This window comes from Saccostrea cucullata, unplaced genomic scaffold (assembly GCF_032062105.1).
Source record: "Saccostrea cucullata isolate Sc308-1 unplaced genomic scaffold, CSIRO_AGI_Scuc_v1 ctg2463, whole genome shotgun sequence".
In the NCBI taxonomy this organism is placed as follows: Eukaryota; Metazoa; Mollusca; class Bivalvia; order Ostreida; family Ostreidae; genus Saccostrea; species Saccostrea cuccullata.
In genome coordinates, this window is record NW_026922601.1 from 56,678 (window position 1) to 80,305 (window position 23,628).

Here is a 23,628-nt window from a genome sequence, read left to right on the forward strand (position 1 = left end):
GGTCAATCATACATCATCAAATATTATTTGTTGAAATTAGGAAAACAGTACATAAGTTTTATAATTTTATTTGCAAGGAGGGTACCCAGTTTTGATGCCCATTATATAATTTTTTATCATTGAAATCCACCTGCTCATTTGTCTGTAAATCAGGCATTGGTCGCTGTAAATGACATATATTTCAGTGAATATTTCTTTGAGATTTTTATCAAGTTTACAGCAGCTTTAATGTAGCCCTTATTTTCACTCTAGTTTACTGATTCTTTACCATTCATTTATAATGCAGTGTTTCGATTAGCCCTTGTTTCCCAGCTTCTCACGATGAAACTATGTGATGAAAAATGGTCACTAAAACTGTTATAAATTCAGTAAAGATTTAATAACGAGACAAAGTCAAGTTTAATGTCATATGATATCTGTATTGTATATTATACAGTTTAGGACATATTTATTGAACAGCCCTCGTAACATTAATTTTAGCAGCACATTTAAGAAGAAATTGGCTGTTTTAATCTCTGTCATGATGGTTTAGTAACTACAAGTATCTCTATTGTATGAGAAGCTTTATTTTTTTACTAAGAAAAGCTATATTCATATGTCGACTCGACAGGTTCCAGTGCACTTGAAATAATAGATATCACATCAGTTTCATATTTGGATATAGTACAAAACAGGTAAATGAAGTCTAAAATCAAAACATTAGGACTTCTTTACTGTCATGATTTTCCCTTTATTTTGTATATATTCCTTTATCACCTGCATATTGGCTCTATGAAGAAGGATATGGATCTATGTTATACCTTTGAACAAATTCTAAAATGAAAAAAGCTACATGAATTACTAGACAGGATAACAAAACAAGAATATCAGCAGTCTTTTTCACCACATTTTTCAGGTTTTCTGTTCGACCTTGTAAGAAAATACAATATATTACTTAGTCAAATGCTAACTAAAAATATTCACACTAATTGTTTGGCCATTATTCAAACACTAAATTATACACTGCAATGAAAATCATCTATCACAGCACTAAAACAGAGCACAGGCAGAAATGACAATGAAGAGATGAATTAATTAAACTAGGATCCATATATAATTAGCACAAACGTCTATTCTATGAAAACCTTCTCAGTAGATAAACATAGTGAACCAAAAAGGTGAAATTGAATTTCAGGAAAAGGAAAACTAATTTTAACTCTACAATGACTAACAACTGTGGTCAGCTACTTTGTTTTCAAATTATTTTGTGTATTTTCATAACAACATTCAGTATAAAATGTCGTAACGGGTAAAATAGTAGTAAAGTTAATAAGAAAATTTATATATTCAAGATATCTTTTAGGCAATATAGATTTAATTTGTGCATCTTAATTTTTCTCTACCTTGCACATGAAACAAAAGCACAATGTGGATTAAACCTATAAGAATTCGCGATAAATGTGATTCGATTTTGCATTTTCTGCAGAGTGCCCTATTGGAACATATGGCGTAAACTGTACTGATCGATGTAAAAGTGGTTTTTATGGAAGACTATGTAAAGAACCCTGTAACTGTCTACATTATCTCTGTAACGCCATATATGGCTGCCATGATAAAAGTATGTATGTTTCTGATATATTTCATACTTGAAATATAAAAAAATAACTTAATCAATCGAAAACATTTAGCTATTATTTCACTAATGAACATTTTTAAAAACATTTTTACAATAAAAAGCATACCACAAAAAATACAAAGAATTCCTCAAAAAAATTTTAGAGGAATAGATTTTCATGAAGAAAGTAAAAAAAAAATGACGCTGGAATGATATGATTTAATTTTGTTTTCTTTTTATTTTCTTTTTAATTTTTATTTAATTTTTCCTTTTTTTGTCAAATTGGTATATCCAAACTTCATTCAATGACAGTTCAGTTACCACAGTTTTGTCATTCATTCCCACAAAAATTGGAATGACATCTTCATCTTTGAAAAATACACTCTTCATTGCAATAGGATCTATTGGAATGCTCTTAATTATAGGAGTGGTACTTAATGAAGTCATGGTACGATTAGACATGTCATTATAGCTTTGACCTAAACAATAATTTCAAACACTTTACCTTTTAAATACGGTAATATTATAATGCTTTCATTTTCATCTGCGTGCAGATTTGCAATGGCCACGATAATGAAAGGTTTTATGCTTATAGGTTCATTAAAATGAAATCTCGTGCAGCAGGTAACCAACGAGGGTCATCAGGTATTCAAAAACAGAACGATCCAGAAGATTTGATATAATCTATAACATTTGTATTTTATACAAATGGTAATGTTACTCTATTCTTAACTTTCTTCTAATGTAGAAAATACTGCACTGGGGAACAATGATACTCAGTGGAATATAGACAATGACAGAAATGAAGAAAGCTTGCTGGATACAAACAGTGCACCTCAGAAAGGGAAACTGGAATACCACATAGAAGAGGTATAATGTGTGAAAGGTTATCAAGTAATAAAAAGGCATTCAAGTGACGCCCTGCACTAAATGATGAGAAAGAACTTTATTCGGTAATAACCAATATTTGCCCCCCAAAATCAAACTTTGATGGAGATATATTTAATTAAGTTCTGCACAGGGGAAAACGTTGCTGAGAAAAGAGAAAATGAATGATCATAAGTATTGACGCCATATGTACGTAATAACGTCACAAACATGACGTAAATTTCAGTTTTTTATGAATATACAGAAAAATGTACATATTTCGTCGATATTTTGACAAAAGAACAAAAGCGCATGTGTGTTAAGTAAATAATATTTGAGCAATGGCTTGTAGATGAAATATCAATGAATATGGGATTGTTCCTGAACAAACTTCGAAAATTTTAAAGAACATTGTTGAAAGTCCTTACAGTTTAATCTGAAAACGGATATGAAATCGGACTAGTTTGTGACTTCAGAAAGCAAAAATTTGAATACACTGCTTTGATATATAATATTTTCTGTTAATATATAGGAAAAAACAATTTATTGAATTCAGCACATTTCAGGAAGTTTTCAAAATTTGACTTTTTGGGGGGCAAATATATGCAATATACCGCATATAGTCCTTTTGAAATGAGCTTTATTGCTAGGTTTTACAGAAGTCAAGGCAAACTTCTCTTAGAAATGTTTCATAAAATATTCTTACAGGTGCTGGGGCGTATTTTAATATGGACAACTGCAGGAATAAACTTTCTGAGAAAAGAGAGTATGAAGCTGATCATACAGATTTAACCAATACCGAATTCAAAAAGATCGCTTTTGAGCGATTTTGAAAATTTTTCATATATAACCTTAAATGAGATTTGAATTTCCACAAACTAAAATGGAACAAATGTCTAATATTTTAATTAAAAATAAAAAACTTTGATTTACTTTACCTACGACAACTTTGACTCTCTATAAGAGAAAAGAGGAGTGAAAGATTTGATTAAAAAAGAACAAGAACAATGCTAAACAATTTAGAAAAGTTTTGTAAAGCACATCTTAAAAATTACTATTGTTTACATATTATAGATAAAAAAATTAACCAACATTTTACACTCAAATTACCTTAAGTGAAATTTAAAATCTTTAGGTGAAAAGTGAAAAAAAAACATGATGCACACACTTTGAAGATGTCGAAGATTCACATTTCAGCTTCCGTCTATTAAACAATAAAATTGGCTTTTTCAGACCACATCAATTTAGTTACTGATAAGAAAGGTAAAAGAGAATGGGATCAGCAGTGCCATATAGGAGTAAAGCATCATTTAGTAAAACAGAGAAAGACATCCGCCAACTGCTCAGATAAAAAAGAAAAATTTCAGATAATACGTAAATAAAAAAATACGAGTAAACAATATACCAATTAGTTTGAAAAACGTTTAGCTCACATGGTTCATAATTCATATCTAATGTCTTTATTACTTATTTTTTAGGGCCATTTATTAATTCTATTAAATTTATTTATTTTTAATTTCATAATAAACGTTCCTATTTTCATAAATATCCCTATAGGAATAAACAATCAGCTACAAGGTTTTCATTATTTTTTTTTAAAGAGAAAACGATCATTGGCTTTTATGCCTGCTGTTCAATCAAATACATTTTAGAAAATATATATTATAAAATACCCGATCATATTTTTCACAATGAAACATATGGAAATAATTAGAAGTAATCAAAATCAAAGGTGAATAAACAATATAAAATAAGAGCAGTGTAAACACGGCATGACAAGGAGCACACGGCGGGTGTAACCGGTAGGCAGGGGATGCTCACTCCTCCATGGCACCTGATCCCACCTCTGATGTTTTGGAGGTCCGTTTCTCTGCTCTTATTTTGCATTGTTTTATGGACTTGATCCATCTTAAATAACGTTCGTTAATTTCTTATGCTTAATTGAAAGGATTCTTATGAAGGTTTGGAATCCAATATAGATACTGTTTTTCAAATTCTTCTTTTTTAATTTTTTTTGTATATTAAAAATATTCGAAATTGACATATGACTTTGAAGAATTTTCCTAAGAAAGGGCACTATAAGTGTAAGTTGGATTACCAATTGTAAAATTAAATCCAGGTTCTTCTAAAATACAATTTCTTTAATGTGCTTTACATAGGAAGATTCTCACTATGTTGTTACCAGCTTTGTCGGCAGGGATAAGCACAGTTAATGTTCAAACAATAAAATTGCTTTCAGAGCCACCCGCAGTTGTCCAAAAAAAAACAGACTATGACAGGTACACAATATACGTCATACAACATTTCTTTAAAATACACAAAATGAGTTTATCTTGTAATTTAACCAGGAAAAATCATAAACTTAGCAATAAAAACTTACTACAGCGTGATAATTCATTGTAATGTCTTTATTGTCTATGAAATTCTTTACTTTTAATTTCATAATAAACGTTCCTATTTTCATAAATACCCCTACAGGAATAAACCATCAGCTACAAGGTTTTTAATATTTTTTAAAAGAGAAAACAATAGGCTTTTTTCTCAACAAAAATATGATATATTTTCTATATTTTTGAAATAAAATATGGAAATGATTACAGATAATCAAGACCAAAAGCCCATAGAACAATATAAAATAATTCAGAGTCGGCATGACACTATCTTATTAATATATTTTCTGTTACCTTTGATTATTGGAGGTTCAATTGACACTGTCGTATATTTGTTTTATGAAATCTCAAATAATATTCGTTAATTTCTTATGTTTCATTGAAGGGATCTTTATGAAGTTTTGGAATCCAATATAGATATTGTTTTTCAAATTCTTCTACCGTTCACGGTAGGTATCTGAAAAGTGCTGCGAACCTGATAAAATCTTAAAAACAATTTAATTATACCGCGATGTCTAGTCGTTAAAGTGGGTAGCAACTGTTCCTTCGCCATAGCTATAACTTTGAAGTGAAATTGCAGAATTTCAGGATGAGACTTTTAAAAACCGAGGCCCCGTGTCAGCGGCAGGCGTTGAAAATAAAGATACAAAACTTGGAAATTCACAGCTCAATGGCCCTGAGTGCCGAGTAAAGGTCAAAAGTTCAAGCCCTTCACCGGCATACGGTGACGTCTCCATATGAGTGAAAAATTCTCGAGAGGGACGTTAAACAATATACAATCAATCAATCAATCAAGTTCTTCTTTTTTGTAAGTTTTTTTTTATATATTAAAAATATTGGAAACTGACATATGTCTTTGAAGAATTTTCCTTAGAAAGGGTACGATAAGTATAAGTTGGATTACCAATTGTAAAATTAAATCCAGGTTCTTCTAAAGTACAATTTATTTAATGAGCTTTACAGAGGAATACTCACAATGTTGTTACCTGCTTTGTCGGCAGGGACCAGGAGGTACTGATCATGTAATCTATCTAATTCTTTTTTCACTCATGGATTATTGAACAGAAGGATAGATGACTTTCATATTGCCTGTCAATCATTTTTTACGCAAGTGTCACATGGATGTGGAAAATTCTTTTCATTTTTACAAAGTTGCAACGTCTTTTTTCATTTCTGGTTTATCGCTTGTCAAAATCGTCTACAGAAGAATGCAAATCTATGAAAGTCTGACGCCAGTTGAAGAAGCAAAGTTTCTTATATTTTGAACCTTTAAAAATAAGTGATCTACGGTCCTCATTAACTATATTTACGTCACTTTTAAAACGTGTCCCGCGGGACTATAGTTATAGGGTAAAGGAGAACAGGAACACGAGGAAGGATTATGTTTCAGAGAGATTATCTATATTATGGTGAATTTAACACTTTTTCAAACCGTTTCCAATATGCTTTTATGTAACACGTGCCCACTTTCTACGCTATTAATTTGACTCATCATCGAAGGCTCTAACATTTACAATAATTGGTTCTTCTAATCATATATTTTTCCGAATCAAAGTAGTTGTAAATGTTTAGCTGACCCACTTAAAGCAATGAAAAGTTACATAAATAAAATGAGACAGCTGTCAATGTGACGGAATAGACTAGTACGAGATCGACAATGTGTGTTGTAGGCACCATTTTAGGATTTCTGATCTTGGCTTTCCAAAACAGCAACGCATGTGAGAAAAGGTTTGACTAAGACAACTGATGATGATTTTTCATGTTTTTATTGTCCATGAATATTTCTTGTCTTTACTTGTTTTCTAAATGATGCAAAATTTCTTTGATTAAAAAAAATAATATATGCTTTCCAAGGCCATATCAATTACTTTTATTTACATTGTGATTTAATTTGAAGTATATGATCAATTTGAAAAAGGAAAAAATGGAGAAGGAATATAAATAATTGTATCAAATTGTGTTAACCTTTTTTTTCAAGAGATGGTATTTGTTGTCTTAATTACTTCAGAAAAGGAAATATATGCCAAGGTAAAGATGCTAATATAATTATAACCTATTGATTAACTTCCTTTAACTTTTTCTGATAAATATATGTAGCAAAGAGCTTGAAATAACAAAATGTCCAGGATAAGGTATCTTTTAGCAAACGTTGAAGCAAAGTTTCTGACATTTATCTGTTTGTACGGTATCTTTATTTCAATTATGGGAACATTGGAAATAATGAGTAATAAATGACCCTCTTTGTAGAATGTCCGGCTGGAACATATGGTGTAAACTGTAGTGGAAAGTGTGTTTCTGGTTACTATGGGAGATTTTGTCTTGAACCCTGTAACTGCCCAAGTCACCTCTGTGATAGAATTAATGGTTGCCCTAAGAACTACACGCTTCTTTATACCAGTACAGGTATATATTGCAAGAATCAAATATAAAAACTTATCATTAACATTAATGTCATAAGAAATTCAGTTTGGATCAAGATAATATTCAGGACCTCTGAAATAGACAAATAATCCTGCTCTACATTTTTTTATATCCTATACATGCATCAGTTCCTAAAACTCCGAAACGATGTCGGAATGGAATAACTTGTGGAGAGAGATGTAATTGCTCAGATGGTTCTTGTGACCTTGACTGTTTTCAAGGACTACATGATTCTACTCAATCTACAAGTACAAGTATGGTATTTTCTAAGCACTCATTTTAAGTCTGAAGAGTTTCAAGTTGATATTTTTAGAAATGGAGAATAAGATTATATTTTCATAGTACGCTTGAATACTTTGACTGCTTAGGATTTTTTAAAAGTTAACCTTTTTTTAAACCTCAGTTAAACATGGAATATCTGTGGAAAATTACTTTTTTTCAATAAAATACATAGCTATAGAAGGAAATTAAATTTTATCCTGCAAGCAGATAAGAATATTCATCGTTTTCAATGGATAAAATCAAGAAATCAATTTAAAATATACTGAAGAACTTTGGAATTTTTGAAAACGCATAAACAATAGCAAATGCAATTTAGTTCATTATTTATACACTAAATTGACAACGGATTTTTTCCGTTATTTCTTGATCATGACAAGGAGCACACGGCGGTTTTGACCGGTCGGCAGGGGATGCACTCTCCTCCATGGCACCTGATTCCACTTCTGGTGTTTCGGGGGTCCGTGTTTGCTCTGCTCTAATTTTGTATTGTTTTATGGACTTTGAGATTGAATACTGTTCGTTATCTCCATATCCTTCATCATTGAGACAAATGCTGACTGACGTTTTTCATACTTATTGTTATTCCATTATTTATACACTGAACTAAGGATGGATTTTACTCCTTTATGGCACCTGATCCCACCTCTGATGTTTTGGAGGTCCGTGCATCCTCTGCTCATAATTTGCATTATTTTATGGACTATGAGATTGAATGCTTAATTTTTTGAAATCACTTTCAATATTAGCTTTGAATAATTAAAAAGACAGATAAATGTTTTTCTGGAAAATTAAATTACTACTTTGTGTACTTTGACTTTGTGCTGATTTGTCTTGAAAATCTTAGGGATTGTGCTGATTTTTATCAAGAAAATGGTAATAAAATAAACTATATCATATAAATTCTCAAAATTCCCTTCCAATTGTTTCTTGTACAAAAAGTCTACGAAAAATTAATTCGAAAGCAGGTCTCTAAAAAAATTTATATTTTCTGATAAATTCGGTTTGAATGATACTGTTCTTGCAATGTGATCAATGAATCCAGTGTTGAAAAGTGTAAAAACTCGCCAAAACACAGACTAAGGTAACAGATGGATAAGGTACGGTTACGTAATAATATGAGGAGGTAGGTAAAATACTTGTTTGATTAAATACAATGTACATTATTCTCATGACCTGTGTCAATCCTCTTATAATTTGAATGCATTTATTCTTACGGAGAGGCTTTGACAAAAATTACATGGGTAAAACTTGTTCTATGATTCATATCATATATTTTATCAGATTGATAAAGGATGGGATATTACGGATATTGAAGATAAAACATGATCAGTTAAGGACTTTTTTAAATACACATTAAGGGCTTTTTAATCACTTTAAGCCACGCATGTGAAAATGTTACCTACAGATGATATTAAATGGCAGAAGATTTTCTTCACTCTGATGGGATTCATATTAGTGGTCCTAGTAGCAGCAGGGTTTTTATACTACAAGTCAAGGTGAATATCACATTTAATATTCCATGGAATAATCGTATTGTTTTCATTCTAAGCAGTAAATTGCATAATGACTTTTCATGATTTTATGTTATCATTAGAGAAAAGAAAAGAAGCCAAGCAGGACATTTTCAGGAAACAGGTTATTTATATTTCCAAATACTGTACTTGTAAGATGTAAATGATTTCAATCTTAACATTATCGTCAAGTATTTCATTGCTAGTATAAACTAAAAATCAACTAAATAAGAAATTCAGTACCTAATCCCACCTATGACGTTTAGGCCCTATTTTGTATTTTTTTTTTTAGACTTTTGCTTTTGAAAACTGCTCTTTATCTCCGTGTGTTTCATTATAAAAATTTGTCAAACATACCAACACAATATTTTAAATAAGAAACATAGATTTCTTTAGTTTAATTCCAGTATTAAGGAATTTTAAAAGGATAAACATACATACAGTCTACGTTGTGTATTCCATCGATTTTGATGCAAAAAAAGAAATTAATTGCTTATTTCATTTTGTTTAGATTCCCAAGCCGACTCAGTAGAACATAATGATCAAACGGTATCAATGGTAACTGTACATACAACTCCGAGAACGAATACAGATCTAGATACAAATATCTATGCAGATATAAGATCCTCTCAAATGATGGAATCTCAAAGCTATTTTTTCACCCAAAAGAAACAATCTGTCTATCAAAAAGGAGGGAGAGGGAACGGATTTAGCCTTTGGGAATGATGAAGACTGTAGACATGTTTTGCTTGAAAATTCCTGTGAGAGATCTAGAGGTAGAGAGGAAGAGATTTTAAAGGACGATAAACAGGGAAACGATTATGGTATTTTTGAAGAAAGCTGTCAGTACAGCGTGTTGTCTTTAAGAAGAAACTTCGATCCTTCTGAAATGGAATGTTATGCCATGAACCGATCACTCCATCGTCAGTTTTCACACAACAATGACGATCCATATTGTTTGACAAATGTTTGGATTTCTGAAGATCACCGTAGTCTAGACGACTTTGATTCAGACTCTGATGTCAGTTTATCCTCCAAGCACTCCGAGGATGCTTCTCAGAAAAGTAAAGGATCCCAAATACAGGATGAAACTCAGCCGTTCAATTAACTAAAATCTTTCTAAAATGTGACTGAATGACATTCAGTGACCTGTCCACAACAGGAATATGATTGAAGTACTTAGTATTTTTAAAGATACATGTAGTTGTTAGTATTTGGTGTTGTCCTTAAGAGGATACTTTGATCCTTCCGAAATTGAATATTATGCCGTGAAGTAATCACTTTGGCGTCTCTAAACACACAGCAATGACAATCCATATAGGTTGATAAATATTAAGTTTTCTGAAGATCACAGTCTGGATGATTCAGATGTTGGCTTCGATTCGAAACACAACGACTACAAAAAAGAAAGTAACGGGTTTCAAATGTTACATTTAAAAAATGATTCAGAAATTTGAATAAAGCATAAATAAACAAGGATTTATGCTTGAAAGATTAGTCCATTTTAGTAACTTCATTTATAAATTATTGTTTTTGTTAATGCAAAGCCAAAAAGGTTTTAACTAATAATCCATTTATATAGATATAGATATTGATTAATTGTATCACACATTATCGAAACCAACTAGAAATTAGCTCTCATTTGCTGTCAATATGACTGAAAATATATTTATATTAGATAAAAAATCAATTTTATAAAAGAAAGAAAACATTACATTGATTTTGTTTCTACTATTAAACATTGTTGGAGGAAGGAAATTATTTGTGACAAGTATGGAAAAAAATTGACGAGAATTTTTTTGTTGCTGAATGTTCTAGCAAATAAAAAATATGCTATTATGATAAATCTGTGTGTCATTTCAACCATTATGCTTAATTACACTGATGTTAAGTATATTTTTTTTCGGTTTTCAGAAGAAAGATTTCTACAAAGGGATGTGAAGTTTTATATAAGAAATCAATATTGTACGGGATTATTTTGCTCCAATTAAAGCAGACACGTAGTTTTTCTCCTGAAATATAGAAAAAACACATGTTTATAATTTTTTTTTCTGTCATTTAAATAACTAATTACAATTTTGCAGCAAAAATTTTCGAAAAAAGAAAAGGAGGAGTGAGCATTCCCTGCCGACCAATATCAATTGCTGTATATCTTTTCTTATGACAGAGAGAAAGCGGAAAAATCTGTACACATTTCAGTGTGCAAATAATTGTTATGGCCTTATAGTGTGCCAAATGCCAGTCAGTATTTGATTGAATGCTAAGTTGCTTCTGTAACTAGATGACTGCACTGACCATAAAATTTACAAACTAATGACATAAAACGACATCGTTGATCATCTTGTTTCATCTATTTGTTTGTCAAAAACTTTATTACGAGGGCCGTTCAAAAATTACGCGGACTTGGTGCACAGAAAAAAGATATTTGACTACATAATCGGGCAAAATGTCACACATAATATAAAAGAATCTTTACTTATATGGTCTTCAAAATTTCAAATCAAAATGTTGTAAATTGGTATCAATTAAATAGCCAATTACAACTATTGCGGAGCAGCAAAATCTTCGACGTCACAAGCATTATAAAAAATATGTGATCGAGCTTTCATTTTCTGAACATTTTTCCAAGAGTGCCCCTACAGTTTGAGTTACCTTATCTACTCAACATCCAAATCCCATCTCTTGTCAATCTTAAAATCTACTTAACAAGTAAACATTATTCTTTTTTTTGTTTTAAAACCAAAAACTGCAGGTATTTATTAGATATAGCGTGACATTGGTCACTCTCAATCACTTTCTTTAACGTCCGGATCTGCTGTCCTTATAGCCTTTTTACAGAGGTCTTTAAAATTTCAATAGGTTATTTGTGAACAAGTGTCAGATACCCTAGTTTACTACATGTTTTATTATGCATATTTTGGAAAATATCTCGAGCATAACACATAATTAAACAAAAGTGTGCAAATTTTCACAGTGTTTTTACGGGGATCGCATAAGAGAAAAATCACCATATTTCTGTTACTAGTATCATGTCAGAAATCTAAATACATAATAATAAAACAGTTTAAAGATATATTTTTAAAAATTTCGAAAAAATCGCGAATTTGCTTTAATGAGTTAAAACTGCATGCTTTTGACTGCATCTGATATCAACATAATAATTTTAGTAGAATAATTCTAAAATACAGAAATTTTGCCTACAATTTATCGAAATCTTTAGGATACACATTTCTGTGAAATTTCATAAATATATGACGTCTATAAGAGTAAATAATAGTACAGTACGCGTAATTTTTGAACGGCCCTCGTACATCCTTCTTTTGTTCGAACGTAGAACATATCTAATCAACTGAAAGGTATACATCCCATGTGTTAAGCTAATATTGGTACATAAGTCAATGAAGCTGACGATTTAAAAAAAAATTGAAATCATATGTTGGATGTTAAGTCACCATTAAATTCGTTTCATTGTAAATATCTGAAAAAGAAAAGTAAAGGAATAGAAAATCCGTTCTAGTTTCTGACTTTTCTAATCGATTTTTTCTTTATCCTTGATCACTAGTTGTCTTTTCAGTTTAGTGCAGAATGTGTAAATCACCCTTTTTTACATTTACTTTAGAACCTAACATTACGACAATATCTAAAGTTTGTATTTCAACGAAAGATTAAACAATTTTCCTGTTCAACAAGCTGCGTTCAAGTTCATCGTTTATATCTACATTTTAACATTACTTAGATAGACGATCAGATGATTTTATAAATGTTGATTTTATGTAACAAATCTTTCAGATTTAACTTTAAGAAATTAGAGTTTTTGAAAGAAAAAAAATAATAGTTGGTTAGGAATATTAATAGGTGATATATAATTTTATAACTAATGCGTGTTTCCTGCTTTTAAGGACACTAAAAAATAGAACTAGTTTAATTTTGTTAGACATGATCAGATAATTCATTACACCACGACTTTGTAGGAAAAAGGACATGTACACAAACTATTTGCAGAACATGTTATATAAATATTACAGAATAAAATGCATAGAAATAATTGTAAGTGATTTTTTTTTGGTGTGAAAATACTGATTTTTAAAAAAAATATTTTCATCCCTAGTATTACTTTTCATTTCAACATCGAAATAAAAGCTTTTTTAACAATTACCCTTTTAACAAATTTAAAAAAAGGATTGATTGACTGTATGTCGTTTAACATCATTTAAAATCTGATTCGAAAAAGAATCACTCAAATAGGGACGTCACTATCTTTTACTAGGCACACAAAGCCATTGAGCAGTGATGGATCTTTATTGGTTGAGGAAGACACATTTTCTGACCTTAAAAATTTAATATACAATAATTTCCTTCTTACTTGTAATTATATATGTTCTGACCTTATAAATTTCATTTACAACAATTTTCTGCGTATTTGTAATTATATCTCTTTTTAAGTTGTCCCATTCAATACTTTCAAAATAAAAGTACAGGATGACTACTTTTTCAAAGAGCCTCTACAATTGTTTTCTGTAGCTTACCACAACTTGGGCCCTCAGATTAAATTAAAAGAAAAACACATTTATGTTAATTCGTTAAATGTATTTGTCATCTTGCATTGTACACACTAAGAACAGATGATCATATGTTTAAAAATGACATTGATAGTAATTTATCTACCAGGCTCTCTGATAAACGTGATGGCTTTAATTTTTCTATCGGTAACTTCCCTTATTTATGAAGTAATATACCTTCATCACCTGCATATGGAATTGATACATATCAGTTAATTCGATACGCAAGAGCATGCTCTACATATATACAATTTTTAAAATGACGTAATTTTTTGAAAAATTAGATGGTGAAACAAGAATATCAGTTGCCCCGTTTGAAGTCATCATTTTTTAAGTTCTATGGTCGATATACTGACATTGTCAGCAAATAAAATTTATAATTGAGTCAAATGCTGACTGACATTTTTCTTAAAACTTGTAAGAGTCCATTATCTGATTATTTATACACTTAATTGACGAAGGATTTTTCTGTAATTTCCCAATCATGACAAGGAGCACACAGCGGCTGAGAAGGCTAATTCCTTCATGGCATCTGAACCCATCTTTGTTGGTTTTGAGGTCTGTGTTTGGTCTGCTCCTTTTTGCATTTTGATATTTTTAATCTTCAACATGAAAGATAAAATTTATTAAATTACTACGCCTTTTGAATGATTGGTGTTCCTTATATTAAGGATCTTTTTTAGATCAGTGATCTACGGTCCTCATTATTAACTAAATTTACGTGACATGTAATAATGGGTCCATCAGGACTATACTTATAGGGTAGCATGAACACGATGGAGGTTTATGTTTTAGATATTCGATATCCAGGCCCTTTGAAGTTTCCTGGTAACTTACAAAATGGGAAGTAATGGTCGATGTATATTTGTAGGCGATATAAGGTGCAGTCTTAAACTTGTAATGTTATGAATGCAAGACTGAATCCTTCTGTGATTAAGAATATTACTTATAATAAATGCGTCATTGCTTTTGATGAAATATTGAAAATAAAGGCAAAGACAGATTGTTTTAGCTTCATTAACCTAAGTAATACGTGAAGGGTGTTTTGGTTATGATTTGCAATATCTATAGTCACAGATTCTGGTGTCGATTTGTTACTGATATATATGAATAATAGATTGTTGTCCGCTCCAAAACCGCTTAAATATTAACTCCCCTTTTTAAAGTACACATACAGTAGTTAGTTTCATAAGGATATTGAACTGTTTATAGCATCTTTAGATGTAAATTGAATTAATTTATTTCATGTATTACAGTTGCGCAGCACTCTTTAAAATATTTTTAAAAATCATGTCTCGCTAGTAAAACAATTTCAAATCCAGCTACAAAATATTCATTTTTCTGTTTTTACATTTTATTGTCTTTGTCAATTCTCAAAACAGTGTTATTGTCTTTAGGATTATTAATAAAAATCGAATTTAGCAATATATTTGGGAAGAAATTAGCAGTTTCCGTCAAGATGATATAGCTGACATCTCTATCGTACAAATTGTATAACAGCCATACCTGTATATTTCAGTAATTTAATTCTGTGACAAAATATAAAATATCAAGTTTATTTAGGAAAGAATTTCACTGTTGACAACGTATTGATGTTATACTGTAAGTCAAATAAGACAAAAGAGACAGAAAGAAAGAAAGAGAGAGAGGGAGGGAAAATCATTAGCTCCGAAGTGCAATATTCATATCGACTCGACATTTGCCAATTAGTCGCCCCCGCTTTCACTGAAAGTGGGGGTTATTAATTTTGGTTTGTCCGTCCGTCCGCCTTTTCGTCTGTCTGTAACGCTTTCGTTTCCGCACGATATCTCAAGAATCCTTTATCTTTTGCAATGAAAAATTGCATAGCAACTTCGTATGGCCCCCCCAAAAAAACCTTTTGATTTTGAGGGGAAAAAGTCAAAGGTCAATGTAATAAATTCTGTCTTTTCTAAAAATTTCGTTTCCGCCATATATCTCACAAACCCTTTTGCTTTCGCAATGAAATTTTACATAACAACTCCCAGTGGCTTATGGAAGACCTCTCTTGATTTCGAGGTCAAACGTCGAAGTTCAAGGTCGTAAATTTATACATTCTGTCTGTGTGTAACACTATCGTTTACGGACGATATTTCAAGATTTTGAGCTTTTTCAATGAGAATTTAGACCAATATTCCCTGGGGCCCCTTTTATAAGTGTCCCTCCCTGGTTGTTTTATTAGTATTTATTGTATGAAATGTCGCTTGGCACTATTTTTAACACAGGGGCATGTGGAGAGTTTTGAGTGGCTTTTCTATTCTTACTATATCTATTAGAACTGTTTAGTAAAGTCTAAATTAGACATCATGCATTATGTAAAATTTTTACAATATCGAACGTGAATATATACATGTATGTGACCCAATATTTGCATAGAATTTACTTCAGAATTAAGTGACTCTGTGGTGTAGTGGAATGTCTCTCGCTTAACATGTAAGAAGTGCCGGGTTCGGTCACGGACAATCCATATTATTTTTGTTGAAATACTTTTTTTTTACTAAATGATGATATCCAGCATGCGAAATGAAAAAGATATGACGTCTCAAAAACTCATGAAATCATCATTACAGTGTGATAAACATTCCATATTTAAAAAAAAATTCTATATAAATAATAAAGGATACCATCAATCAGTCTCGTACTAATTGTAATTATTCACACACTAATCGTACACTGTAATGAAAATCCTGCATCAAAGCTTTACATTTAGAAGTTTTATTAGTTTATCTCAACAATTTTGGGTGTGTGAAATGGAATAACAAATTTGCGAAAACTTCAAATATTTCTGTCCACATAAATGTTCTAGTGATACAGTACTTATGACTCTCAAATCAAATAGCACACACAGTGATGAGAAGGAAGAGGAACATGTTTATAAGTAGAATCTAGCTATATTTAGCATAAATATCTCTTCTCTGAAATCCTTGATATAGATGGACGTAGTACACTTAACAGATGAAATGGAATTCAAATGAAAATTCAAATTAATGTTAACTCTACAATGGCTGATATCTATCATCATATACTTTGTCTTCATATTTGTGTATGTATTTTCACAACAGCAACATGTGGTTTTATTTGTGGAAACAGGTGAGATTGTAGGTTAAGTCTATTATATTTTTTAATAAATGATAAGAAAAACTTCCTCAAAGGAATAAAACGCTGTAAAAATAATTCCTTAACTTTAACATTCATGCTGTGTTGGTCTTTTCAGATGCTGCTTGAACTATTACCAACATAGCAATGGATCGTGCTTAGGTATTTACACAATGCAAATTAGATAAAAAGTAAAATCAAGCTTAGATATTTCTAACCTACATTTAGACTATATAATCCTTTTTAGACTGCCCACTTGGGACGTTTGGTGTAAATTGCAGTGGCTTATGTGAAGAGAGATTCTATGGGAGACTGTGTAAATCGAAATGCAACTGTTCTCCAGAAGATTGTGACAAAGAATATGGTTGTAAGAAGAAGGAATTTGGTAGTTACTTTTTCTTGTTTTTAATGTTTCTAGCATCATTGAATTAAAATGTCTCTTCTTACCTTACCATATAAAAAACATCAACATGACCCGGTCAATATAATTTCACTTGTGTGCTGTGTAAATATTTCCTCTGAAAATTCTATTAATATAAAAATTTATAATTTAAACTACACTGAAACATATGGGGATAACGAACAGTATTCAGGATCAAAAGTCCATAAAACAATACAAAATAAGAGCAAAGCAAACACGGACCTCCAAAACATCAGAGGTGGGATCAGGTGCCATGGAGGAGTGAGCATCCCATGCCGACCGGTCACACCCGCCGTGTGCTCCTTGTCATGATCAGGAAATAACGGGAAAATCCGTCGTCAATTCATTGTAAAAATAATGGAATAACAGTTATGAGAAAAAGGTCAGTCAGCATTTGACTCAATGATAAATTGTATTTGTTGATAAGAAAGGATATATATTGATATATAATTGCTTTTTTTTTTTTACATATTTGAAATGATAAACTGTTGACTTAAGACTTAAAACAACTGGTATAGAATATCATCACATTGATGGAATATATGTGGGAAATACAGACACAGGAAAATATAAACAAATATGAAAATGATTCAACCCCCTGCAGTTCATATTTTTAAAAACCCGTGTTTGCAGTAAAGAAGAAGGTATGGTTTTAGCTTTATTGCGCCCTAAAAATGTAATGACATCAAAACGTTTTGAAACTGGCGTAAATATTAGTTAAATAAATGACTCTGATAAATCAGGAGATAATATGGCATGAAGGTTTACCATTCTGCAAATATGACGTCATTAATTTGAAGGATTTCTCTATATTTAACAGAAAAAGCCTCAAAATGACCCATTTTAAGGGTGATTTTCCTTTCGAAAACAGTGTCCACAGCCGTCGCCCACGTTAATTTTTTGATATTTTGGGCGAAATTCAATAACAAATCACATATCTCAAGATCTTTGTGGGCGATGCCTGTGGACAATGTTATCTGAAAGAAAATTCCATTGAAAATTGGTGTCTTCTGCAATTTTTTCAGAAAATACGGGAAAATGAACATGTTTATGACGTCATAATTAACATTTAAAAACACATGTGAGAGAAATGACTTGTATGATTTTTCTGCATTGAATTTCAATTATTTAAAAAGCATGAGTTTTCAACTTTTACACCAGTTTCATTTTTTAGAAAACCACAGGGCAAAGTTTGTATAGAAACCATACCTTCTTCTTTTAACATTTCAGCTGAGAGTAGGCTAAAATAGGCTTTATCTGCTTCTCAATCGCATTCACATTTATTTGTTAATAAAATTCTGTATTAAAAACATATCAGTTAAAGGATTTTGTCGGTTAAAATCAGAAAATTCTTAATCACAAGAGAATTAGTCTTGTATTTCATCTTATTTCTATTTGAAGACTACACCTTTTTATTTCTAACAAATATACATCTATTTCTGTTTTTAAACTTTTGATTACAAGAAAACTTTACAGAGCCTATAGAGATATCACTAACCTGAAATATAATTCTGTTGGACATGTTATTACTGTTTATGTAAATATACTTAATAAGTACCTTAAACCATTTCCTTATAAAGGGACCAAAAGTAAGAGAACCCCATCTATCAACTGGCGTTATAATGTCAATTAAAAAAAAATATGTAGAAGATTACGTCAAATAATCTTATTACATGAGTTAGAATAGATTTTTGTCTTGATGTATTATCCTTTGATTTTGATCAGAAAAAAATAATTTTGTGAGATTCTGATATTGTAAGCTCGATGGAATTAGATGTAGCAGGTGTAGAAAGTTTTGATTTGTTGTGTATGCAGCCTTGTAGAGCTCTGCTCCTAATTTGTAGTACTTAAATAGGCTTAAGATTATTGTTTATTCCTATTTAACTGACCTTTCATACGTGTACTCTTTTTAGCAGATAAACAAGCTACTCTGTCACTGTCTGATAAGACGCAAGAAAGATTACCCTGTGCTGCTTGCGATCAGCCAAAAGATCAAGATGCTCATAACACAGCTAAAGGTATTCCAGGTGTACAAGAAATCAATCCCCATAATATAGTATATTAATTGTTCTCAAATAAGGCATAAATATTCAACAATGATATATTATATTTTTTATGCATCAACAATTTTCTCTTATTGCATTTTACTGAAATTAAAATATGATGTCATAAAGTAATACATATAAATTATCAAAATAAAAATACATTACCCTGAAATATTAGGAGATAACGAAATTATTCAAGCTTAAATGTCCATTAAACAATAGACTGGTTCAATTGCCATGGAGCAGTGAGCATCCTTTGCCGACCGGTCACACCCGCCGTGTGCTCCTTATCATCAACAGGAAATAACGGGAAAATCACTCGTCAATTCATTGTACAAATAAAAAAACTACATGTAACAATAAATATGAAAAACATCAGTCAGCATTTGACTTATGGATAAATTGTATTTGCTGACAAGGTCATGGCATTGACCATAGAACTAAAGAAATTATATGGCTTCAAACAAGACTGCTGATATTCTTGTTACATAAACTTGTTTATCAATAAATTACCTCGTTTAAGAAATTGTACATATGTAGAGCATTCTTTTGCATATCAAATCAACTAAGAGATATAAAATAGTAATTATTGCAAATAATTTCATTTATGTGACATGTTCTTGTTTTATTATGTTATTATATAACAGTGTCTGTATTGGACATAGCTTTATACGAAGCAGCTATTCGGTTCTTTTTTGAACTTATTTTACCCTTTTCCACGTGATCATTATTGATCCGTTTACCAAACGAGAAACCATGGTTTATTGAACTGCTGAATTTTTCGAACCCACCATCCACCCCTTCTGCCACCAATGCTTGTTATTTCTTTCAGGTTGATATTTTTGTTGTTATGTTTTACCCATCCTTTTTGATAGTGTTTGAATGGGTTTAAAAGAGATTTATGGTACTTATTTCTACCGCACGTTCTTACTGAACAAGTAATCTTTTTGTACATTGTAATAAATGGCAAATCCATGTATTAGGTTACTGAGAATGAGTCCGACATTTATTTTGTGTACCTCGCAATTTTGCTTATGTCTGCAGGTTTCCATATGATTTTTTAGCAGTGTGGCTTTTTATATATGGTTTTTCCTCGGCGGTGAGAGAAACATAGTTATGTTCAATTTAATGCCTGCGCGATTGTATTATTATTGGCTGTTTGTTATTTTGGTTTCCCACCTTTTTTGATGACAGGCAGCAGTTTAGAGCATTTTGTATATGTCTTCCAAACTTATGATGTTTATAAGGGGGTCAACTTAAAATGCATGTATATTGTATCCTGTGAAAGATTACAGGGTTTGAATTATTATTCTAGTCTGGTTGACCCCCCTTTTGCCTATGTACATCATGTTACAATGTCATTATGGTGCTGGGGGTCAGATTGTGTAATATTTTGACTAAGATGTGTAATACTCTATATTTGAGTCCTTCTTTTTCTGACCCCCAATTTGTTAACTGTGTTTTACTTTTCTGTCATTTACTTTAATAAATGACATATTTCACTTCAGCATGATGTTATTTGTTTTTGCCTGTTTATCAAAAAACAAACTCAGTCGTTTGGCAGGAGAACTAAGGAACATAAACAGTATTTTTACAAAATAATTTTGCCAATGACAAGGCAATTTACTTCACTAGTTCCATTTTTATTGAAAAAGCAGCTATCAATATTACCAAAAATATTTTGACTTTCATCCATCGTGGGGAATGGTTGTATAAATTTGAAAAGTAGTAAGTTTTTAAACTGTTGATTATGGTACATATTCTGATTTCACAATAATTTTCATAAGTTCCATGGAATTCTTAAGTATTTATACCTTATTTACACTACTTCTCAAATATAGAATTCTTGAAATTTAGTTTTCTTTATTGTTAATATCTTAGTTCCTTCCATCGCTATGTATCTTTATTTGAAAGAATTTTTATGGAGTTTCGGAATCCAAGATATATATATGGTAGTTCAATTTCATTTGGTTGTTTACGATATTAGTAATATTCACAACTGACACTGATGACACTGATACTGATTTTGAAGATTTTTTTTTTCTTAGAAAGGGAACTAGGGGTACAAGTTACCAACAAGAAAAAATATAAAATATTAGTATATATTTTGAGCATATAAATACTTATACTTGCTACATGTATCTTTACACATTTTTTTTATTGCTACCAAAAGAGTACATGCGGGGTTTTGTTTCTCACTATACATTTTAATTATTCTATCAAAAACATGGGAAAATATAATACATCTACCATCCGTAGGAAAATTTAATCAGAAATAATAATATTAAATAGTTATAAAATAGTAGTCTTCTTGTCTTAAAAACCTATAAACAAAACAAGGTAATCGAGTTTTCCTTTACCAAAAAATATAAATATTATAATAAATAATGATTATAGAATTAGACTTATGAAATACTATGCATATGTGAATTTGAAGGTATAATAAAAAGTAAGGGCTTACTGTAAAACAAAAATTAAGTTAATGCTTGAAATAAAGGGTTCATTTTTATTCATGCATTGGAACATTATCTCAAACCATAAAACAAGGGTTATAAACAAAGAATTTTATATTACAACAATCTACTTCATACTAATTTATTCAACATTTTTTTTATTACAATCATACGAAGAAGATACAATGGTAGACAACCCTGTGTGGGAAAATGTATCGTTCGCCTTAATCGGGTCTGTTGTAACTATTCTAGCAGCAGTTGGACTTGTTCTTCTCTTCTCTAGGTAATCTTCTATCTTGAAGTAAAATATTTTAAAATATAGATGTTTGTCGTTGTAAAAGTTTATTTTAATGTACTTTGAAATTTATGTTCTTCTGAAAAGTGCATGATATGATTTTTCTACCGAAGATTAAGAAAACCACACGATGAAGACCAGCATAAGAATGCAACCGTTGATGAGTCTACAAGTGAAGGTATATTGAAAATAGATTAAACCTTAATTTCAAAGTAATTCTAAAAAGACATTTATCAACATATAAAGTAGAATCCAGTCCCAACTTTATCATTATTAGGTAATCGTTAATAGAATATTATGAATATTTTTTTAGATATTAATCTATATAGAATTAAAATAATTTAAAAAATTATATTTTGAATTTTGAATAATGCATTTTTTTAAAGACGTCCAACAATCAGAACAACCTGTGGTTAATGCATCTCATCAGGGGATACAGAATGAAGTAAATGAAAATGTTTATGCTGATGTAAGATCCTCCAAAATGGTTAACGTTCATGGTGAAGGCTTCTCATCAAATCCTTTGCACATATACTCTAAGGATGATGTAACTGATGCTGTCCTTGAGAAAACAAATGGTAAAATGAATAACCCACAGGACAACAAGGATGCAACATATAAAGAAAAACAAACGTCAAAAATGAATTTACGGGAAAATGTATACGGAAACTTGGACGAAACCAGCCAATACAGTTTTCTGTCCTTACGACGAAATGTCGATGCCTCTGAAATGGAAAATTATTTTATAAAGCAATCAATAAGTCATGATACCTCTCAAAAGGATGAAGCTTCGTATTGCATAATGAACGCTTTCGAGACAGATAATCAACAGAATGAGGATGCATGCAAATCAGATTCAGATATTAGTTTGACCTCTGAGCCATATAGCATTGCAAAGCGAAAGTACGATGAGCCATAACTTCTGGAGGAGATAGGGATATAAAAACAATTCAGATAAAATAGAAGTCAATGATGATATAATCGGTTATGAGTGGTCGAAGCATCTGATCCCTCGGATTACGCTCATACGATACCTTTTGATTTGAAAACAGAACATTAACAAGTAAAGTAAATTTTACCTACCGGCGTGCCTTTTGTAATAAGCCTTACTATAGTTAGTTTTAATGAGCTCCTTACGAAAGGAATGGCACGCTTTTAAAATTATGTAAAGATTCATAAAGAGCTTTGTTCCTCGCCTTTCAAGCGGATTTTTGTCTTGACTTTTTTTTTAAATCTTGAATTCTTACAATAAATTTAGATTGTTTGATTTTAATTAAACTATATTTTATTCAACGATTTCCTTTTTATGCGTAAACATATAGTGATGAACTACATGTTTATTCTGTGGCGGAAGAATTTTTAGAAGTATATGATCATTATTTTACCTTTCAAAGTATTGACAGTATAATTAATTTTGGATTACTAATTTACATGCAGTCTGCACAAAGAGTAATTGTGTGCATTGAAATTTTAGGTTCTATGCTGGTTTTTAGTTATATGATATACTAACTGTCAAGAATTCTATTATAATATTTTACGACAAAAAAAAAAAATAAGAAAAAAAAGATATATCGAACCAGTCCATGGGGAAAATAATTTTAACCAATCTGAAGAAAATCAGAAAAAAAAATGTCATTACTTTGAAGTGATTTAATTGCTTTTTGAATGTTCAACAC

The 23,628-nt window shown here is 30.8% G+C and overlaps 1 protein-coding gene across 1 annotated transcript; it reads left to right on the forward strand.

The window, feature by feature from the left end:
- Positions 1-6,479: 6,479 nt before the first annotated feature.
- On the forward strand, positions 6,480-23,087 carry LOC134262051 (uncharacterized). The gene is made up of 15 exons (XM_062744426.1): positions 6,480-6,579; positions 6,830-6,879; positions 7,099-7,254; positions 7,401-7,526; positions 8,933-9,050; positions 9,149-9,189; positions 9,577-9,781; positions 9,933-10,129; positions 16,603-16,732; positions 16,857-16,900; positions 16,986-17,123; positions 19,073-19,186; positions 21,835-21,940; positions 22,066-22,130; positions 22,339-23,087. The coding sequence occupies exons 1-15, from the start codon at positions 6,509-6,511 to the stop codon at positions 22,869-22,871; spliced, it is 2,094 nt and encodes a 697-aa protein (XP_062600410.1). The 5' UTR covers positions 6,480-6,508; the 3' UTR covers positions 22,872-23,087.
- The last annotated feature ends 541 nt before the right edge of the window (positions 23,088-23,628 follow it).

What these genes read in the sequence shown, in the direction of transcription:
- LOC134262051 (XM_062744426.1), top strand. Translation starts at nt 6,509, where the DNA reads ATGTGTGTTGTAGGCACCATTTTAGGATTTCTGATCTTGGCTTTCCAA. An exon ending in AGAGGGAACGGATTTAGCCT is followed by an intron (nt 9,782 to 9,932) that starts TTGGGAATGATG and finishes GTTGTCTTTAAG; the next exon opens with AAGAAACTTCGATCCTTCTG. An exon ending in TGATGAGTCTACAAGTGAAG is followed by an intron (nt 22,131 to 22,338) that starts GTATATTGAAAA and finishes ATTTTTTTAAAG; the next exon opens with ACGTCCAACAATCAGAACAA.